General features: G+C 43.5%; 1 protein-coding gene across 1 annotated transcript; it reads left to right on the forward strand.

Annotated features, from left to right (window-relative positions):
• The first annotated feature begins 3679 nt into the window (after positions 1 to 3679).
• Positions 3680 to 6091, forward strand: LOC118576689 (E3 ubiquitin-protein ligase RBBP6-like). The gene is given in 1 exon segment (XM_036176898.1): positions 3680 to 6091. A coding segment is annotated over 1 exon segment (2412 nt).
• Positions 6092 to 16140: the final 10049 nt, after the last annotated feature.

Below are 16140 nucleotides of genomic sequence, written 5' to 3' on the forward strand. Positions count from 1 at the left end.
TTGGTGTGATACCAGCTACCTCAGAGAGGCCAAGAAGCCACCTGCTGACCTTCCTTTTTGTCTGGGGACCCAGCAAGAGAGAGAGCATCTCTCCAGGGATCACAAACCAAGAAGGACCATAAAACTCCAAGGCACTTCCATTCCTTCCTGTGCATCTCTCTATCTTGTTTTCCTGGCTTCTCTATATTCTTTATGGCTAATTCCAGTCAAGTAATTGCTGGGCTGTGGTGAAGGGTGGGTCCTGGTTGATTGTGACTACCAAGTCAAAGAAGTCTGAAGAAGGAGAGCCATCTGTGTCCTCAACCACTTCAGTCCTGGAAATGGCCAAGATGCTCCTGGTTGATTGTGATGACACAATGTTTATCTTGCACCCAGGAGGACCTAAATTGGATACTCCATTCTCACATAAAATGCCATAATTTCAAGTCCAGTTTTGGGAATTGGACCCAGGAACTCCCCTGGCTAGCTACCATCCCCTGATAGTTGAGCTCCAGGCCAATGAAAGACTTTATCTCAAAGGATGACAACTGGTTTTGTCCTCGGTCTCCACAAACACAGGAACACATGTGCATAAGCACCTGTGCACAGTATACCTCCCTCCACATGCACACACACACACAAACACACACACACACACACACACACACACACACACACACACCTACATACACACACAAAGTCTCATATTAAATTGTAAGAATGTGCTTTAAAGGCCATTATTAATCATGTCAAATGGGAAAAATATGTTTTGAAAATAATGCCCAAACTTCTTTAACCCAGCTTTTGGTGGGTATTAACTAATTTTTCAAACCCTCCCTATTTTTAAATAGGAGAAAGTAGGCTCCTACAGTGTAACCCCTGGATCTAATATACATGGAACAGAAAGATAAATTATAGTTCTATGTGTATCTCAGGAGTTTGGGCCCCAGAATATTTCAGTACCAGATGCATGTAAGTGAGGCAGAGTAGGGAACTGCAGGCATAACTCCTCCATGATACAGCTAATGTTTTATTGAGAGAGAGAGAGAGAGAGAGAGAGAGAGAGAGAGAGAGAGAGACAACAGTCAGAGACATCTCAAAGGCCAGAGCAGAAACAAAAGAAGTCGACTGAACATGGCTAGCAGCCTGGATATGTCAATGCTTTCTGCAAGATAGTAGGAAAGAGTAGAGGATTGAAAACATTGAGATCATTGTGGAAGTAGCTGGTGATAGACAAGAGTGAGAGCATATGGAAAATAGCAGGGGATAGACCACAGTGAGAGCACAGGGAAAATAGCAGGGGATAGACCACAGTGAGAGCACAGGGAAAATAGCAGGGGATAGACCACAGTGAGAGCATAGGGAAAATAGCAGGGGATAGACCAGTGAGAGCACTGGGACAATAGCAAGAGACAACTTAGAACCGTGAGAATATCTCCATTACAAGTGTGGTGAATAGCTAGAGGGAGGGAAGAGCCAGGAGACCGGTGGAGTCTTTGAAATGTTTAACTAGTACTTGTGGGTAGGGACTGAGGGAGCCTGGAGACTGGCATGGGCCTTGATATGCAGAAAGGTGCCACTCATATGTGTTAACTGGAAAGCCATTGGCCCATTTTGCCAGAAGTAAGGGAAAGGAGTCCTTTCGTTCACAGCAACTGAGTTCACAGGTTCCCCAGGAATGCTGGCTTTTATCTAAACACTTGAAAACCTCTTATAGTCAGTCATACATTAGAGCAGAATCCTTGGAAATCATTCAACTGATGAGTGGTGAACATACCTCAAAAAGTGGTGAAGATAATTGAGTCTACAGATGCTGTGAGTGTGGGGAGGAAGAAGGACAGAAAAAGGATGGGTGTGGGTACAACAGTGTGGGGAAGAAGTTCTTGACTCCTGCAGCACTTGTGGCTTCACTGAACAATTTACTAAACAATTCAATACATCTAGATGGAAGAGGGTTTTGCAAGTTGACAACCTGAGGTTTAACGTGATGAATATGATAAATTACACTCATTTGACCATTATACATCATGTTCATATATTGAAACATCACATTATACTCCAAATGGTGCAATTATTTAATGTCAGTTAAGCATAAAAGTACACAGGAAGGAATGGACTTGAATCAAAGCACAGAGGCAGAGCAAGACAGATCTCAGAGTTCAGGCCAATTGATCAATATTGAGATTTCCATGACAGTAAGGACTAAATAGAGAAACTAGTCCTCAAATAACAAAAATAAAATAATAAATAAATAGAAAAAAATCTGAGCAGTTCAGAGACAGAGGCAAATGGATCTATGAGCAGTTAGGAACACCCTGGATAGAAATGAACATGTAGTATGGCCTGGTAACAAAAATCAATGTTAAAAATTGGGAGACCTGGAAGTTTTCCTATGAAGTACATGTAGATTTACAGAAATTTTGATTCTAAGCATTAAGAGTATTTAAAATATAGCCATAGAAGAAAAAGGAAGACAGAAGCTTAAATCCTATAATCTCAAATATTTTGATGTTTGGTTTATTAATTTATTTTTTTTAAGAAGAGTCTCAAGTTCCTGGTCTCAAACTCACGTGTAGTTGGGGATGACTGTGGTGATATTTTGTTTACGTGCCAAACATAAAAATTTCCCAGAAGATTAGAGAGCAGATTCAATCAACAATTCAGTATAGAGGCCAGGGTGTGTTCCTCATACCTCTAGTCCCAGCACTAGGGAGGAGCAAGCAGGAATATCAGGAGTTCAAGACCAAGCTATATATATGTGAATCAATCAGTTGGAACAAAAGAAAAAGAAAGAGAAAGAGAGGTAGTGGGTGGAGACAGGTCAAGGTCATCTCCGCACAGACCTTATCATTCTCAGTCCAGATCTCCCCGGAGAAGGTTCAACCACCCCCATGACACCAAAACCGATTAAGGGCAGAGGGTCCATCTTAGGGACACTTATGAGAATGAAAGCACCAGGAAGGGCAGATCCAGGCACTAGTTCAGCATAGAGGCCAGGGAGTGTTGGCCCATACCTCTAATCCCAGCACTTGGGAGGAGGAAGCAGGAAGATCAGGAGTTCAAGACCACCCCAGCTCCATGAGATTCAGTCAGTCAGTAACACACACAAACACACACACACACACACACACACACACACACACACACACAGAGAGAGAGAGAGAGAGAGAGAGAGAGAGAGAGAGAGAGAGAGAGAGAGAGAGAAAGAAAAGACAAAAGAAAAAAGAAAGAGAAAGAGAGGTAGTGGGTGGGGTTGTGCCACACCCTTAATTCCACCACCGGGGAGGTGGAGACAGGAACATAAGGTGGGTGGGGACAGGATCTCAGCTCATTCGGTCTCAGGATTCCTAGAGACTTGATCTCCGCCTTCCAGCTGAGGAGTTGAAAAGGTGGGTGAGAGTTGGCTGTGGGTTGCCTCCTGGTCTCTGTGATCTTTTGGCAATTTCTGTCTGAGATAACTGTGTCTGGGCATTTATTATCGGAACCAAGTAGAACTGGTGGTTTAGCTGGTAGCCAGTGTGGGGAACAAACGCACGAGACTCAGAGTAAGAGTCTTTGACTCTAGCCCTCGGAGCTAGCTCTATTCTGAGACAGCGTCTTGGAAGACAGGAGTTAAATCAAGGTCCCGGGGCTGACTTGAGTCCCAGCTGCAAAGGTCAGGGTTCAGAGCGGCGCCCAGCACACGGAATCCTCTGCCACCATGCCCTGTGTGCACTATAAATTTTCCTCTAAACCCAACTATGACATGATCGTCTTTGATGGGCTCCATATCTCCCTGTGCGACTTAAAGAAGCAGATTATGGGGAGAGAAAGACTGAAAGCTGCCAATAGCGATCTGTGGATCTTCAACGCAGAGACGGAAGAAGAATATACGGATGACAATGCGCCAGTTCCTAAAAACACATCTGTCATTGTCAGAAGAATTCCTCCTGGAGGTGTTAGGTCGGCTAGGAAGACATACGCTCTAAGTCGAACTGAACCAGTGACGGGAACCAAACAGGCCACCGCTGACTCTTCTGCATCTATTTCTCTGGCCCAGCTCACAGAGACTGCCAATCTGGCTGAAGCCAACGCTTCGGAGGAAGACAAAATCAAAGCGATGATGTTGCAATGTGGCCGTGAATACGGCCCAATGGGTTCCGTGAAGAAACCTCTAGGTCCACCACCTCCATCTTATACCTGTTTTCGTTGTGGTGTCCCCGGTCATCATGTTAAGAGTTGCCCAACAAACGGGGATAAGAACTTGCAGACTGGCCGGAGAATCAGAAGGAGCACTGGAATTCCTACAAGTTTTCTGACTGAGGTGGAAGATCCTAACGCGAAGGGTGCACTGCTTACCAACACTGGCAAATATGCAATACCAACCATGGATGCGGAGGCCTATGCTGTGGGGAAGAAAGAGAAGGCACCCTTGTGTCCAAGGGAACCATCATCCTCATCTTCATCTTCACAAGAAGACCGTCCTATCCCGGGGGAGCTCCTGTGCCTCATCTGCAAGGACCTCATGGTGGATGCCGCCATCATCCCCTGCTGTGGCAACAGTTACTGTGATGAATGCATTAGGACAGCCCTCCTGGAATCAGATGAACATACATGTCCAACGTGTCACCAGAACGATGTTTCTCCAGATGCTTTAACTGCCAACAAGTGTTTACGACAGGCTGTTGCTAACTTCGGAAAGGGAACTGGCTATACCAAAGGACCCGGCAAACATTTAGCTCCAGCCCCACCCCCAGTCCTGCCACCAAGACCACTCATTCAGGGGAAAGCAGAGCCTCTGATGAGAAGCCCAGTATCGAGGCAGCAGGATCCCCTGAGGATCCCAGTGACCTCTTCTTCAGCGGGCCCAGCTCCCTCTGTATCTTCGCTCACTTCCAGTCCATCTTCCTTGGCTCCTTCTGTGCCTGGAAATCCATCTTCTGGCCCAGGTCCGGAACCGGATTTGCCTGGGACGGTGTCTGGAGCAGTCCATTCAGAAAAGCTAGATGGCCCTTCTCGGGAGGCCCGTGATAAATTCTCACTAGCCGCAGCGGTGGAACCAGAACATTCCAAGGGAGTCCCCTCAACTGCAACTGCTGCTCTTCCTGAGGAAAAGGGCCACCAGGTGCCCGTCCTTGGAACTCCATCTCTGTTGGGACAGTCATCATTGCAGGGACAGCGGATCCCCACAGCCGGTCCGGTAAGAAGAAGGGCTGCTCATCCAGGTGGTGGACCACCAGGTTCGGGACATTTCCACGAGTTTGGCTACCTGGTTTCTCCACCACAGCAAGTCAGAAGAGGGGAAGGAAGTTGTCCCAGGAGCACAGAGCGCGGGAGACAGCACAGCCGTAGATCCCAGAGGCCTCAAGGCCCCTCGCTCCCAGCTTCTCTGGTCTGTGTGCCTGTTCCTCCAGGTGTCCCTGCCCCACAGGTCTCTATTGGGTCTCCTCCTGGCCAGCAGAAGCCTTCAGGATACAGTGTCCCCGGTCCAGGGTTTCCACCAGCTCCTGCCAGTACCTGGAAACCTTGGGTATGGTCGTCAGGAGTGCAGACTGCTCACCTAAACACCACACCTACAACGCCAGCACGGCTTTTGTCCAGGGAAGAATTCTATAGAGAGCAGCGACGACTGAGGGAAGAGGAGAAGGAAAAGTCCAGGCTAGCCGAGTTTACCAATGATTTTCCTAAGGCGTCGACGGGGTACGAAAAGATTCAGAGGAAGCGTAGGCGCTCCTGTTCCAGGCCTCGGTCTCCCTGTACTGCTTCATCGGATCCAGGAAGCGCATACACTGACTCAAATTCCAGATCTGGTTCGACACGGTCCAGCTCTTACTCTGGATCCTCCAGCCGCCCACACTCTGGCCTCTCTTCGCCATCACCTTGGTTCCCCAGGAGAGGCAGAGGTGAGAGACGTCACCACCCTTCAGGGTCCAGATCTGGAGCTTGTCACAGATCTCGGTCAAGGTCACCTCCACAGAGACGTTATCTTTCTCGGTCAAGATCTCCTCAGAGAAGGTTCACCCACCCCCATGACACCAAAACCTATTAAGGGCAGAGGGTCCACCTTAGGGACCCTTTTGAGAAGCAAAGCACCAGAAAGGTTACCGAATTCCACAAAATACCTCCACAGTAGACTACTGGCAATGGTCGAGAGAGAGCCGGAACTGACCTACTCTGGTGATCGGATAGCCAGACACCGTAACTGTAGTGGTAGAACTCTCATCCGATGATTGGTGAAAGGGGACGCAGAGGTCTATGGCCAGGCCCCAGGTAGAGCTCCAGGAGTCCATTCGGCTCTACGGAGGAGGGATTGTATGAGTGAGAACTGTTGAGAGCATGACTGGAAAAAGCACAGGGACAAATAGCCAGACTAGTGGAGACACATGAACACTGAACCAAGAGCTGAGGAGGAGCCCCCAACTGGTTCAGGCCCTCTGGATAAGTCAGACAGTGGATTAGCTTGAACTGTTTGGGAGGCCCCCAGGCAGTGGGACCTGGACCTGTCCTGAGTGGCTGTTTGGAACCTGGGGACTATGCAGGGACACATTGCTCAGCCTGGGTGAAGGGAGCAGAGGGACTGGACTTGCCTGCACTGAATCTACCAGGCTGAGCTGAATCGCCAGGGGAGTCCTTGCCCTGGAGGAGATGGGAAAGGGAGGTGGGGTGAGGGGAGAGTGGGGTTGGTGGCCGGAGGATGGAGGACACGGCAATCCGTGGCTGACATGTAAAATTAAATTAAAGAATAAAGTTATAAAAAAGCTGGCAACGGAATATGATCATGTAGGCTTGAGAGGTGGAAAAATAAAAATAAAATGCTCCTGAAGATCTCATGACCCCAGTGTTTTGTTTTTCTGCATTTTCATTTTTGCTTATTTCCACTCCTTTGTGATATTTTATGCACATGGCAGGTTCTGCACTCAACTTTATATCCCTTACAGCTGCTTCTTTCATTTAACCTTTTGCAACGCTTTGCCACAGTATTATTGTGCGTGATATGTCAAAGCTACCTTTCTTTCTACCCTTTGCATTTCCTGGCAGTAGAGCTGGAAATGAAAACCTCTTTTATCGTCTTATTTTGCCTGGTCTCTAAGCACTATGTAGTTGAGGATGACTATGGTGATATTTTGTTTATGCCCCAATCACAAAAGATGCCCTGAAGATCAGAGGGCAGATCCAGGCACTAGTTCAGCATAGAGGCCAGGGAGTGTTGGCCCATACCTCTAATCCCAGCACTTGGGAGGAGGGAGGAGGAAGTAGGAAGATCAGGAGTTCAAGACCACCCCAGCTCCATGAGATTCGGTCAGTCAGTAAAACACACACACACACACACACACACACACACACACACACAGAGAGAGAGAGAGAGAGAGAGAGAGAGAGAGAGAGAGAGAGGGAGAGAGGTGGTGGAATTAAGGGTGTGGCACAACCCCGCCCACTACCTCTCTTCATCCCCAACTACACATGAGTTTGAGACCAGGAACTTGAGACTCTTCTTAAAAAAATAAATTAATAAACCAAACATCAATATTTTTTAGATTATAGGATTTAACCTTCTGTCTTCCTTTTTCTTCTATGGCTATATTTTAAATACTCTTAATGCTTAGAATCAAAATTTCTGTAAATCTACATGTACTTCATAGGAAAATTTCCAGTCTCCAAATTTTTAACATTGATTTTTGTTACCAGGCCATACTACATGTTCATTTCTATCCAGGGTGTTCCTGACTGCTCATAAATCCATTTGCCTCTGTCTCTGAACTGCTCAGATTTTTTTCTATTTATTTATTATTTTATTTTTGTTATTTGAGGGCTAGTTTCTCTATTTAGTCCTTACTGTCATGGAAATCTCAATATGGATCAATAGTCCTGAACTCTGAGATCTGTCTTGCTCTGCCTCTGTGCTTTGATTCAAGTCCATTCCTTCCTGTGTACTTTTATGCTTAACTGACATTAAATAACTGCACCATTTGGAGTATAATGTGATGTTTCAATATATGAACATGATGAATAATGGTCAAATGAGTGTAATTTATCATATTCATCACGTTAAACCTCAGGTTGTCAATTTGCAAAACCCTCTTCTAGCTAGATATATTGAATTGTTTAGTAAATTGTTCAGTGAAGCCACAAGTGCTGCAGGAGTCAAGAACTTCTTCCCAACACTGTTGTACCCACACCCATCCTTTTTCTGTCCTTCTTCCTCCCCACACTCACAGCATCTGTAGACTCAATTATCTTCACCACTTTTTGAGGTATGTTTTCTGCCTCCACTCATCAGTTGAATGATTCCCAAGGATTCTGCTCTAATGTATGACTATAAGAGGTTTTCAAGTATTTAGATAAAAGCCAGCATTCCTGGGGAATCTGTGAACTCAGTTGCTGTGAACGAAAGGACTCATTTCCCTTACTTCTGGCAAAATGGGCCAATGGCTTTCCAGTTAACACATATGAGTGGCACCTTTCTGCATATCAAAGCCCATGCCAGTCTCCAGGCTCCCTCAATCCCTACCCACAAGTACTAGTTAAACATTTCAAAGCCTCCACACCGGTCTCCAGGCTCTTCCCTCCCTCAAGCTATTCACCACACTTGTAATGGAGATATTCTCACTGTTCTAAGTTGTCTCTTGCTATTGTCCCAGTGCTCTCACTGGTCTATCCCCTGCTATTTTCCCTATGCTCTCACTGTGGTCTATCCCCTGCTATTTTCCCTGTGCTCTCACTATGGTCTATCCCCTGATATTTTCCCTGTGCTCTCACTGTGGTCTATCCCCTGCTATTTTCCCCGTGCTCTCACTATGGTCTATCCCCTGCTATTTTCCCTGTGCTCTCACTGTGGTCTATCCCCTGCTATTTTCCATATGCTCTCACTCTTGTCTATCCCCTGCTACTTCCACAATGATCTCACTGTTTTCAATCCTCTACTCTTTCCTACTATCTTGCAGAAAGCGTTGACATATCAGGCTGCTGGCCATGTTCAGTTGACTTCTTTTGTTTCTGCTCTGGCCTTTGAGATGTCTCTGACTGTTGTCTCTCTCTCTCAATAAAACTTTAGCTGTACCATGGAGGAGCCATACCTGCAGTTCCGTACTCTGCCTCACTTACATGCATCTGGTACTGAAAGAATCTGGGGCCCAAACTCCTGAGATACACATAGAACTATAATTTATCCTTCTGTTCCATGTATATTAGATCCAGGGGTTACACTGTAGGAGCCTACTTTCTCCTATTTAAAAATAGGGAGGGTTTGAAAAATTAGTTAATACCCACCAAAAGCTGGGTTAAAGAAGTTTGGGGATTATTTTGAAAACATATTTTTCCCATTTGACATGATTAATAATGGCCTTTAAAGCACATTCTTACAATTTAATATGACACTTTGTGTGTGTGTGTGTAGGGGGGTGTGTGTGTGTGTGTGTGTGTGTGTGTGTGTGTGTTTGTGTGTGCATGTGGAGGGAGGTATAGTGTGCGCAGGTGCTTATGCACATGTGTTCCTGTGTTTGTGGAGACCGAGGACAAAACCAGGTGTCATCCTTTGAGATAAAGTCTTTCATTGGCCTGGAGCTCAACTATCAGGGGATGGTAGCTAGCCAGGGGAGTTCCTGGGTCCATTTCCCAAAACTGGACTTGAAATTATGGCATTTTATGTGAGAATGGAGTATCCAATTTAGGTCCTCCTGTGTGCAAGACAAGCATTGGGTCATCACAATCAACCAGGAGCATCTTGGCCATTTCCAGGACTGAAGTGGTTGAGGACACAGATGGCTCCTTCTTCAGACTTCTTTGACTTGGTAGTCACAATCAACCAGGACCCGTCCTTCACCACAGCCCAGCAATTACTTGACTGGAATTAGCCATAAAGAATATAGAGAAGTCAGGAAAACAGATAGAGAGATGCACAGGAAGGAGTAGGAAGTGACTTGGAGTTTTATGGTCCTTCTTGGTTTGTGATCCCTGGAGAGATGCTCTCTCTCTTGCTGGGTCCCCAGACAAAAAGGAAGGTCAGCAGGTGGCTTCTTGGCCTCTCTGAGGTAGCTGGTATCACACCAACATGTGACTCCCAAATCTTTACTGGTAAATAGAATGATAGACAATTGGTTAACAACTATGTTTGGAGGCAGTGGCAGAGGCAGAGATGGTGTACTGGAAGTCCCACCAGGCCTTGGCCTGAGTGGCAGGGCACTGTCTGTGGACAAGAGGATTGCAGATGGTAGTTAAAATATCAGTAGATTCAGGTGCAGATAAAAAGCTGACAGAAAAACAGCAGTCTGATGCCTTGAAGCAGCAGAGGGGGATGTGTTGATGAATTGGTTCCACCACCACCACCCCCATTGGACCATATAATCTCCAAGTCCTATTCAATCCACCAAACTCACACATCTCCTGAGACCCCAGCAGCTCCCCAAGCTACAAAAACCACCAGTAGTGATTGGAACATGTACCTCCCTGAGACAAGGACACCACCTAAACAGGTTGGAGGAAGAGATGGTAGACCCCAGTGCAAGAATACATTCAACAACATGAAAACCAATATAGCACCTCAAAAACATAAAGGTTGTACATCTTAAGACATGAACATAGGAACATAGAAGAAGCAGAAGTAAACAATCTTAAAAATAACTTCATGAAGATGATTGAGGCATTTAAATGGAAATGGAGCATTCCCTTAAAAAATCAAGGAAAGGAAAACCAAAATTGGATGAAAACAATAAATCCCTTAATGAAAGCCAAGAAAACAAAGGAAAAGCAACAAACCAGGTGAAGGAAAAAGTTCAAGACTTGAAAATTGCAGTAGAGGCAATAAAGCAGTCACACACAGAAAAGGAATGCTAGATATGGAAAGTCTGAGAAAATGAACAGGGACTACAGATGCAGGCATAACCAACAGAATGTGAGAGATGGAACAGAGTGTCTGGCATTGAATACACAATAAAGCCAATAGATTCATTGGTTGAAGAAAACACTAAACCCAACAGTGTCATAACACAAAACATCCAGGAAATCTGGGACACCATAAAATGACCAAATCTGAGAATAAGAGGTATAGAAGGAAGAGAATACCAGCTCTAAGGCAGAAAAAAATATATTCAACATAATCATAGAATAAAACTTACCAAACCTAAAGAGGAAAATGCCAGTGAAGTTGATAGAAGCTTATAAAACAACAAATACACTGAACACCCCACCCCCAAATATCACCATGAATCTCCCTCATGAACACTGATGGAAAATACTTAATAAAATTCTGGCAAACTGAATCCAAAAACACATAAAAAAGAGGCATACACCACAATCAAGTAGGCTTCATCCCAGAGATGGAGGGATGGTTCAACACAGAAAAATACAAAAATCTGTCAATGAAATCCATCATATAAACACACTGAAAGAAAAAAAATCACATGATGGTCTGAACAAATTTTGAAAAGTCATTTGACAAAATCCAGCACCCCTTCATGACAAAAGTCTTGGACAGATCAGGAATAAAAAATAATCACCTAAACATAATAATGGCAATTTTACAGCAAGCCAAAAGCCAACATCAAATTAAATGGAGAGAAACTCAAAGTGATTCCACTAAAATCAGGAATAAGACAAGGCTGAACACTCTGCCCATATCTATTCAATATAGTACTCAACGTACTAGCTAGAGCAATAAGAAAACAAAAAGAGATCAAGTTATTATGAATCGGAAAGAAAGAATTAAAACTTTTGTCATGTCCATATGCTATGATAGTATACATAAGTGACCCCCAAAGCTCTCTACCAGGGAACTCTTACAACTGATAAATACTTCAGTAATGTGACAGGATGCAAAAATAACTAAAAAACAAACAAACAACAAATAAGTCTCCTATATACACATGAAAATCGGGCTGAGAAAGATATCAGAGAAACATCACCCCTTACAATAGCCACTAATAAATAATATAAAATTTCCTTGTAGTACCTCTATGCGAACAAGGAAAAGACATGTATGACAAGAACTTTAAGTCTTTGAAGAAAGAAATTGAAGAAGATATCAGAAAATGGAAAACTCTCCCATGCTCATGGATAGGTAGAACAAACATAATAAACATGGCACTCTTGCCAAAAGCAGTCTACACATTCAGTACAATTCCCATCACAACTCTTCACAGATCTTGAAAGAATAATATTCAAATTCATAAGAAAAAACAAAACTTAGCATAGCTAAAAAATCCTTTACTAGAAAACAACATCTAGAGGCATAACCATCCATGATTTGAAGCTCTACTGTAGAGCTATAGTATCAAAAAACAGCTTGGTATAGAAATGAAAACCAACTTGTGGAAGAATGGTTTTGAATTGAGAACACTGATATTAATCCACACACCTATGAATACCTGATTTTTGACATGGAAGTCAAAACTGGCCAGGCAGTGATGGGGCACTCCTTTAATCCCAACACTTGGGAGGCAGAGACAGGTGGATCTCTGTGAGTTCGAGGACATCCTGAGCTACAGAGTGAGTTCCAGGACAGGCTCGAGAACTACACAGAGAAACTCTGTCTCAAACCACCACCACCACCACCAAGCCATCACCACTATCACCACCACCCCTGAAAAAAAGATGATGATGATGATGATGATGATGAGGAGGAGGAGGAGGAGGAGGAGAGAAGGAGGAGGAGGAGGAGGAGGAGGAGGGGGAGGAGAAGGAGGAGGAAGGAGGGGGAGGAGAGGAGGGGAGGAGGAGGAGGAGGGAGGGGAGGAGAGGAGGAGGAGGAGGAGGAGGAGGAGGAGGAGGAGGAGGAGGAGAAGAAGAAGAAGAAGAAGAAGAAGAAGAAGAAGAAGAAGAAGTCGACAAAACTGTACAATGGAAAACAGAAGGCATCTTCAACACATGGTGCTGGTATAACTGGATGTCAACATGTAGAGGACTCCAAGTAGATCCATATCTATCTCCATGCATAAAAGTCCAAGTGGACATCAACATAAATCCAGTGCCATTGAACCTAAGATAATAGAAACTATGAAGTAGCCCTAGAGTGCGTTGGCATTGAGGGGCACTTCATAAATTTAATACCAGTAACATAAAAACTAAGAGAAACAATTAATAAATGTGACCTCCTGAAACTTAGAAGCTTCTGTAAGGTAAAGGACATGGGAAATAAGACAAAATGAAGACTAGAGAATGGGAAAAGTTCTTCACCAGCCCCACATCTGACAGAGCACTGAACTCCAAAATGCATAAAGAACTCAAAAAACTAGACATCAAAATACCAAACAATCCAATTAAAAAATGGGCTACAGAGCTAAACAGAGAATTCTCAACAGAAGAATCACAACTTGCCAAAAGACATTTAAGAATTTGCTCAACTCCTTAGTCATCAGGGAAATGCAAATCAAAACAACACTGAGATACCATCTTATACCTGTCAAAACAGCTAAGATCAAAAACACTGATGACAGCTAATGTTGGAGAGGATGTGGAGCAAGGAAAACACTGCCACACTGCTGGTGGGAATACAAATTTGTAGAGCCACTTTGGATATTATTATGGAGACTCCTTAGAAAATTGGGAATCAATCTACCTCAAGACCCAATGATATCACTCTTGGGCATATACCCAAGTGATGCTCAATTACACCACAATGACACTTACTCAACTATGTTCATAGCAGCATTATTCATAGTAGCCAGAACATGGAAACAACCTAGATGCCCCTCAACCAAAGAATGAATAAAGAAAATGTTGCACATATACACAATGGATTATTACCCATCCGTGAAAAACAATGGCATCATGAAATTTGCAGGCAAATGGATGGAAGTGGAAAATATCATCCTGAGTGACATATCCCAGACTCAGAAAGACAAACATGGAACATATTCACTCACAAGTGGGTACATCAAGTAAAACAAAGGGTAATCAGACTACAACTCCCACTGCTAGAACAGATAGGAAACAAGGAAGTTCCTAAGATGAATGGCATGGATTTCCTTGGCTAGGCGAAAGAGAAGAGATCTCCATGAGTAAACTGAGGATGAGAGGGGACAAAAGAGGAGAGGTGATGGAGGATGAGAATATGAGTGAACAGAATATTTGATCTGAGGGAAGGACAGAGTGGGAGAGCAAGGAAAGAGATACCTTGATATAGGAAGACATTATGGGGAAAGGGAGGAACCTGGTTCTAGGGCAATTCCCAGTAATCCACAAGGACAACCACAGAGAGACTACTAGAAATAATGGAGAGGATGCCTGAGATGGCCTACACTGATGAACACCCTCACCACCGTCATAGAGACTTCACCCTTCTGGCTCAGGGCTTTTTTTTGGGGGGGGGGGGGGGGGGAGACTTTGGATGTCTGTTTCTATTTCTTTAGGGGTTATTGGTCTATTTAAATGGTTTCTCTGGTCATGATTTATCTTTGGAATACCGTCTCTATCCAGAAAATTATCCATTTCTTTTAGATTTTCCAGTTTTGTGGAGTAGAGGTTTTTGAAGTATGACTTGATGATTCTCTGGATTTCCTCATTGTCTGTTGTTATGTCCCCCTTTTCATTTCTGATTTTGTTAATTTGGATGCTCTCTCTCTGTCTTTTGGTTAGTTTAGATAAGGGCTTGTCTATCTTCTTGATCTTCTCAAAGAACCAACTCTTTGTTTCATTAATCCTTTGTATTGTTCTCTTTATTTCTATTTTATTGATTTCAGCTCTCAATTTGATAATTTCCTGGTGTCTGTTCTTCCTGGGAGACTTTGCTTCTTCCTGTTCAAGGGCTTTCAGGTGTGCTGTCAAGTCACTAGCGTGAGATTTCTCCAGCTTCTCTATGTGGGCATTCAGTGCTATGAATTTCCCTCTTAGCACTGCTTTCATAGTATCCCATAAATTTGGGTATGTGGGTATTCATTTTCATTGATCTCTAGGAAGTCTTTAATTTCTTTCTTTATTTCTTCCTTAACCCCTTGGTGATTCAGTTAATCATTATTCAGTTTCCATGAGATTGTAGGATTTCTGTAGTTTTTTTCTGTAGTTGAAATCTAAATTTAAACTATGGTGGTCTGATAGAACACAAGAGGGTATTCCAATTGTTTTGTATCTATTGAGATTTGCTTTGTAGCCAAGTATGTGGTCGATTTTAGAGAAGGTTCCATGGGGTGCTGAGAAGAAGGTATATTCTTTTTTGTTTGGGTGGAATGTACTGTAGATATCAATTAAGTCCATTTGAGTCATAACTTCTGTTAGGTCCTTTATTTCTTTGTTTAGTTTCAGTCTGGTAGATCTGTCTTTTGGTGAGATTGGTGTGTTGAAATCTCCCCCTACTAATGTGTGGGGTTTGATGTGCGTTTTAAGCTTTAGTAATGGTTTTATTTATTTATTTATTTACTATGTATTCAGCGTGTATGACTGCAGGCCAGAAGAGGGCGCCAGATCTCATTATTGAAGGTTGTGAGTCACCATATGGTTGCTGGGAATTGAACTCAAGACCTCTGGAAGAGCAGTTAGTGCTCTTAAACTCTGAGCCATCTCTCCAGCCCTAGTAATGTTTTTTTTGTGAATGTGGGTGCCTCTGTATTGGAGGCTTAAATGTTCAGGATTGAGACTTCATCTTGGTGTATTTTTCCTGTGATAAATATGTAATGCCCATCCTGATCTCTTTCGATTGATTTTAATTTGAAATCTATTTTATTAGATATTAGGGTAGTTACACCCGCATTTTTTTTAGGTCCATTTTCTTGGAAAGCCTTTTCCCAGCCCTTTACTCTGAGAAAGTATCTTTCTTTGAAGTTTAGGTGTGTTTCTTGTATGCAGCAGAAGGATGGATCCTGTTTTCTTAACCATGCTGGTAGTCTGTGTCTTTTTATAGGCGAATTGAGAAAATTGATGGATATTAATGACCAGTGATTGTTGGTTCCTGTTATTTTTGTGGTCATGTTGTGTTGTCCTTCTTTGGTGTTTGTTGGTGTGGGGTTATCTATTGCCTGAGTTCATAGGTATGTTTAGCTTCTTTAGGTTGGATTTTTCCTTCTAGTGCTTTGTGTAGGACTGGGTTTGTGGAGAGGTATTGTTTAAATCTGGTTTTATCATGGAATATTTTGTTTACTCCATCTATGGTAATTGAGAGATATGCTGGGTATAATAGTCTGGGCTGGCATCCATGGTCTTTTAATGTCTACATAAGGTTTGTCCTCCACCTTCTAGGTTTCATAGTCTCTATTGAGA

This window comes from Onychomys torridus, unplaced genomic scaffold (genome assembly GCF_903995425.1).
Source record: "Onychomys torridus unplaced genomic scaffold, mOncTor1.1, whole genome shotgun sequence".
In the NCBI taxonomy this organism is placed as follows: domain Eukaryota; kingdom Metazoa; phylum Chordata; class Mammalia; order Rodentia; family Cricetidae; genus Onychomys; species Onychomys torridus.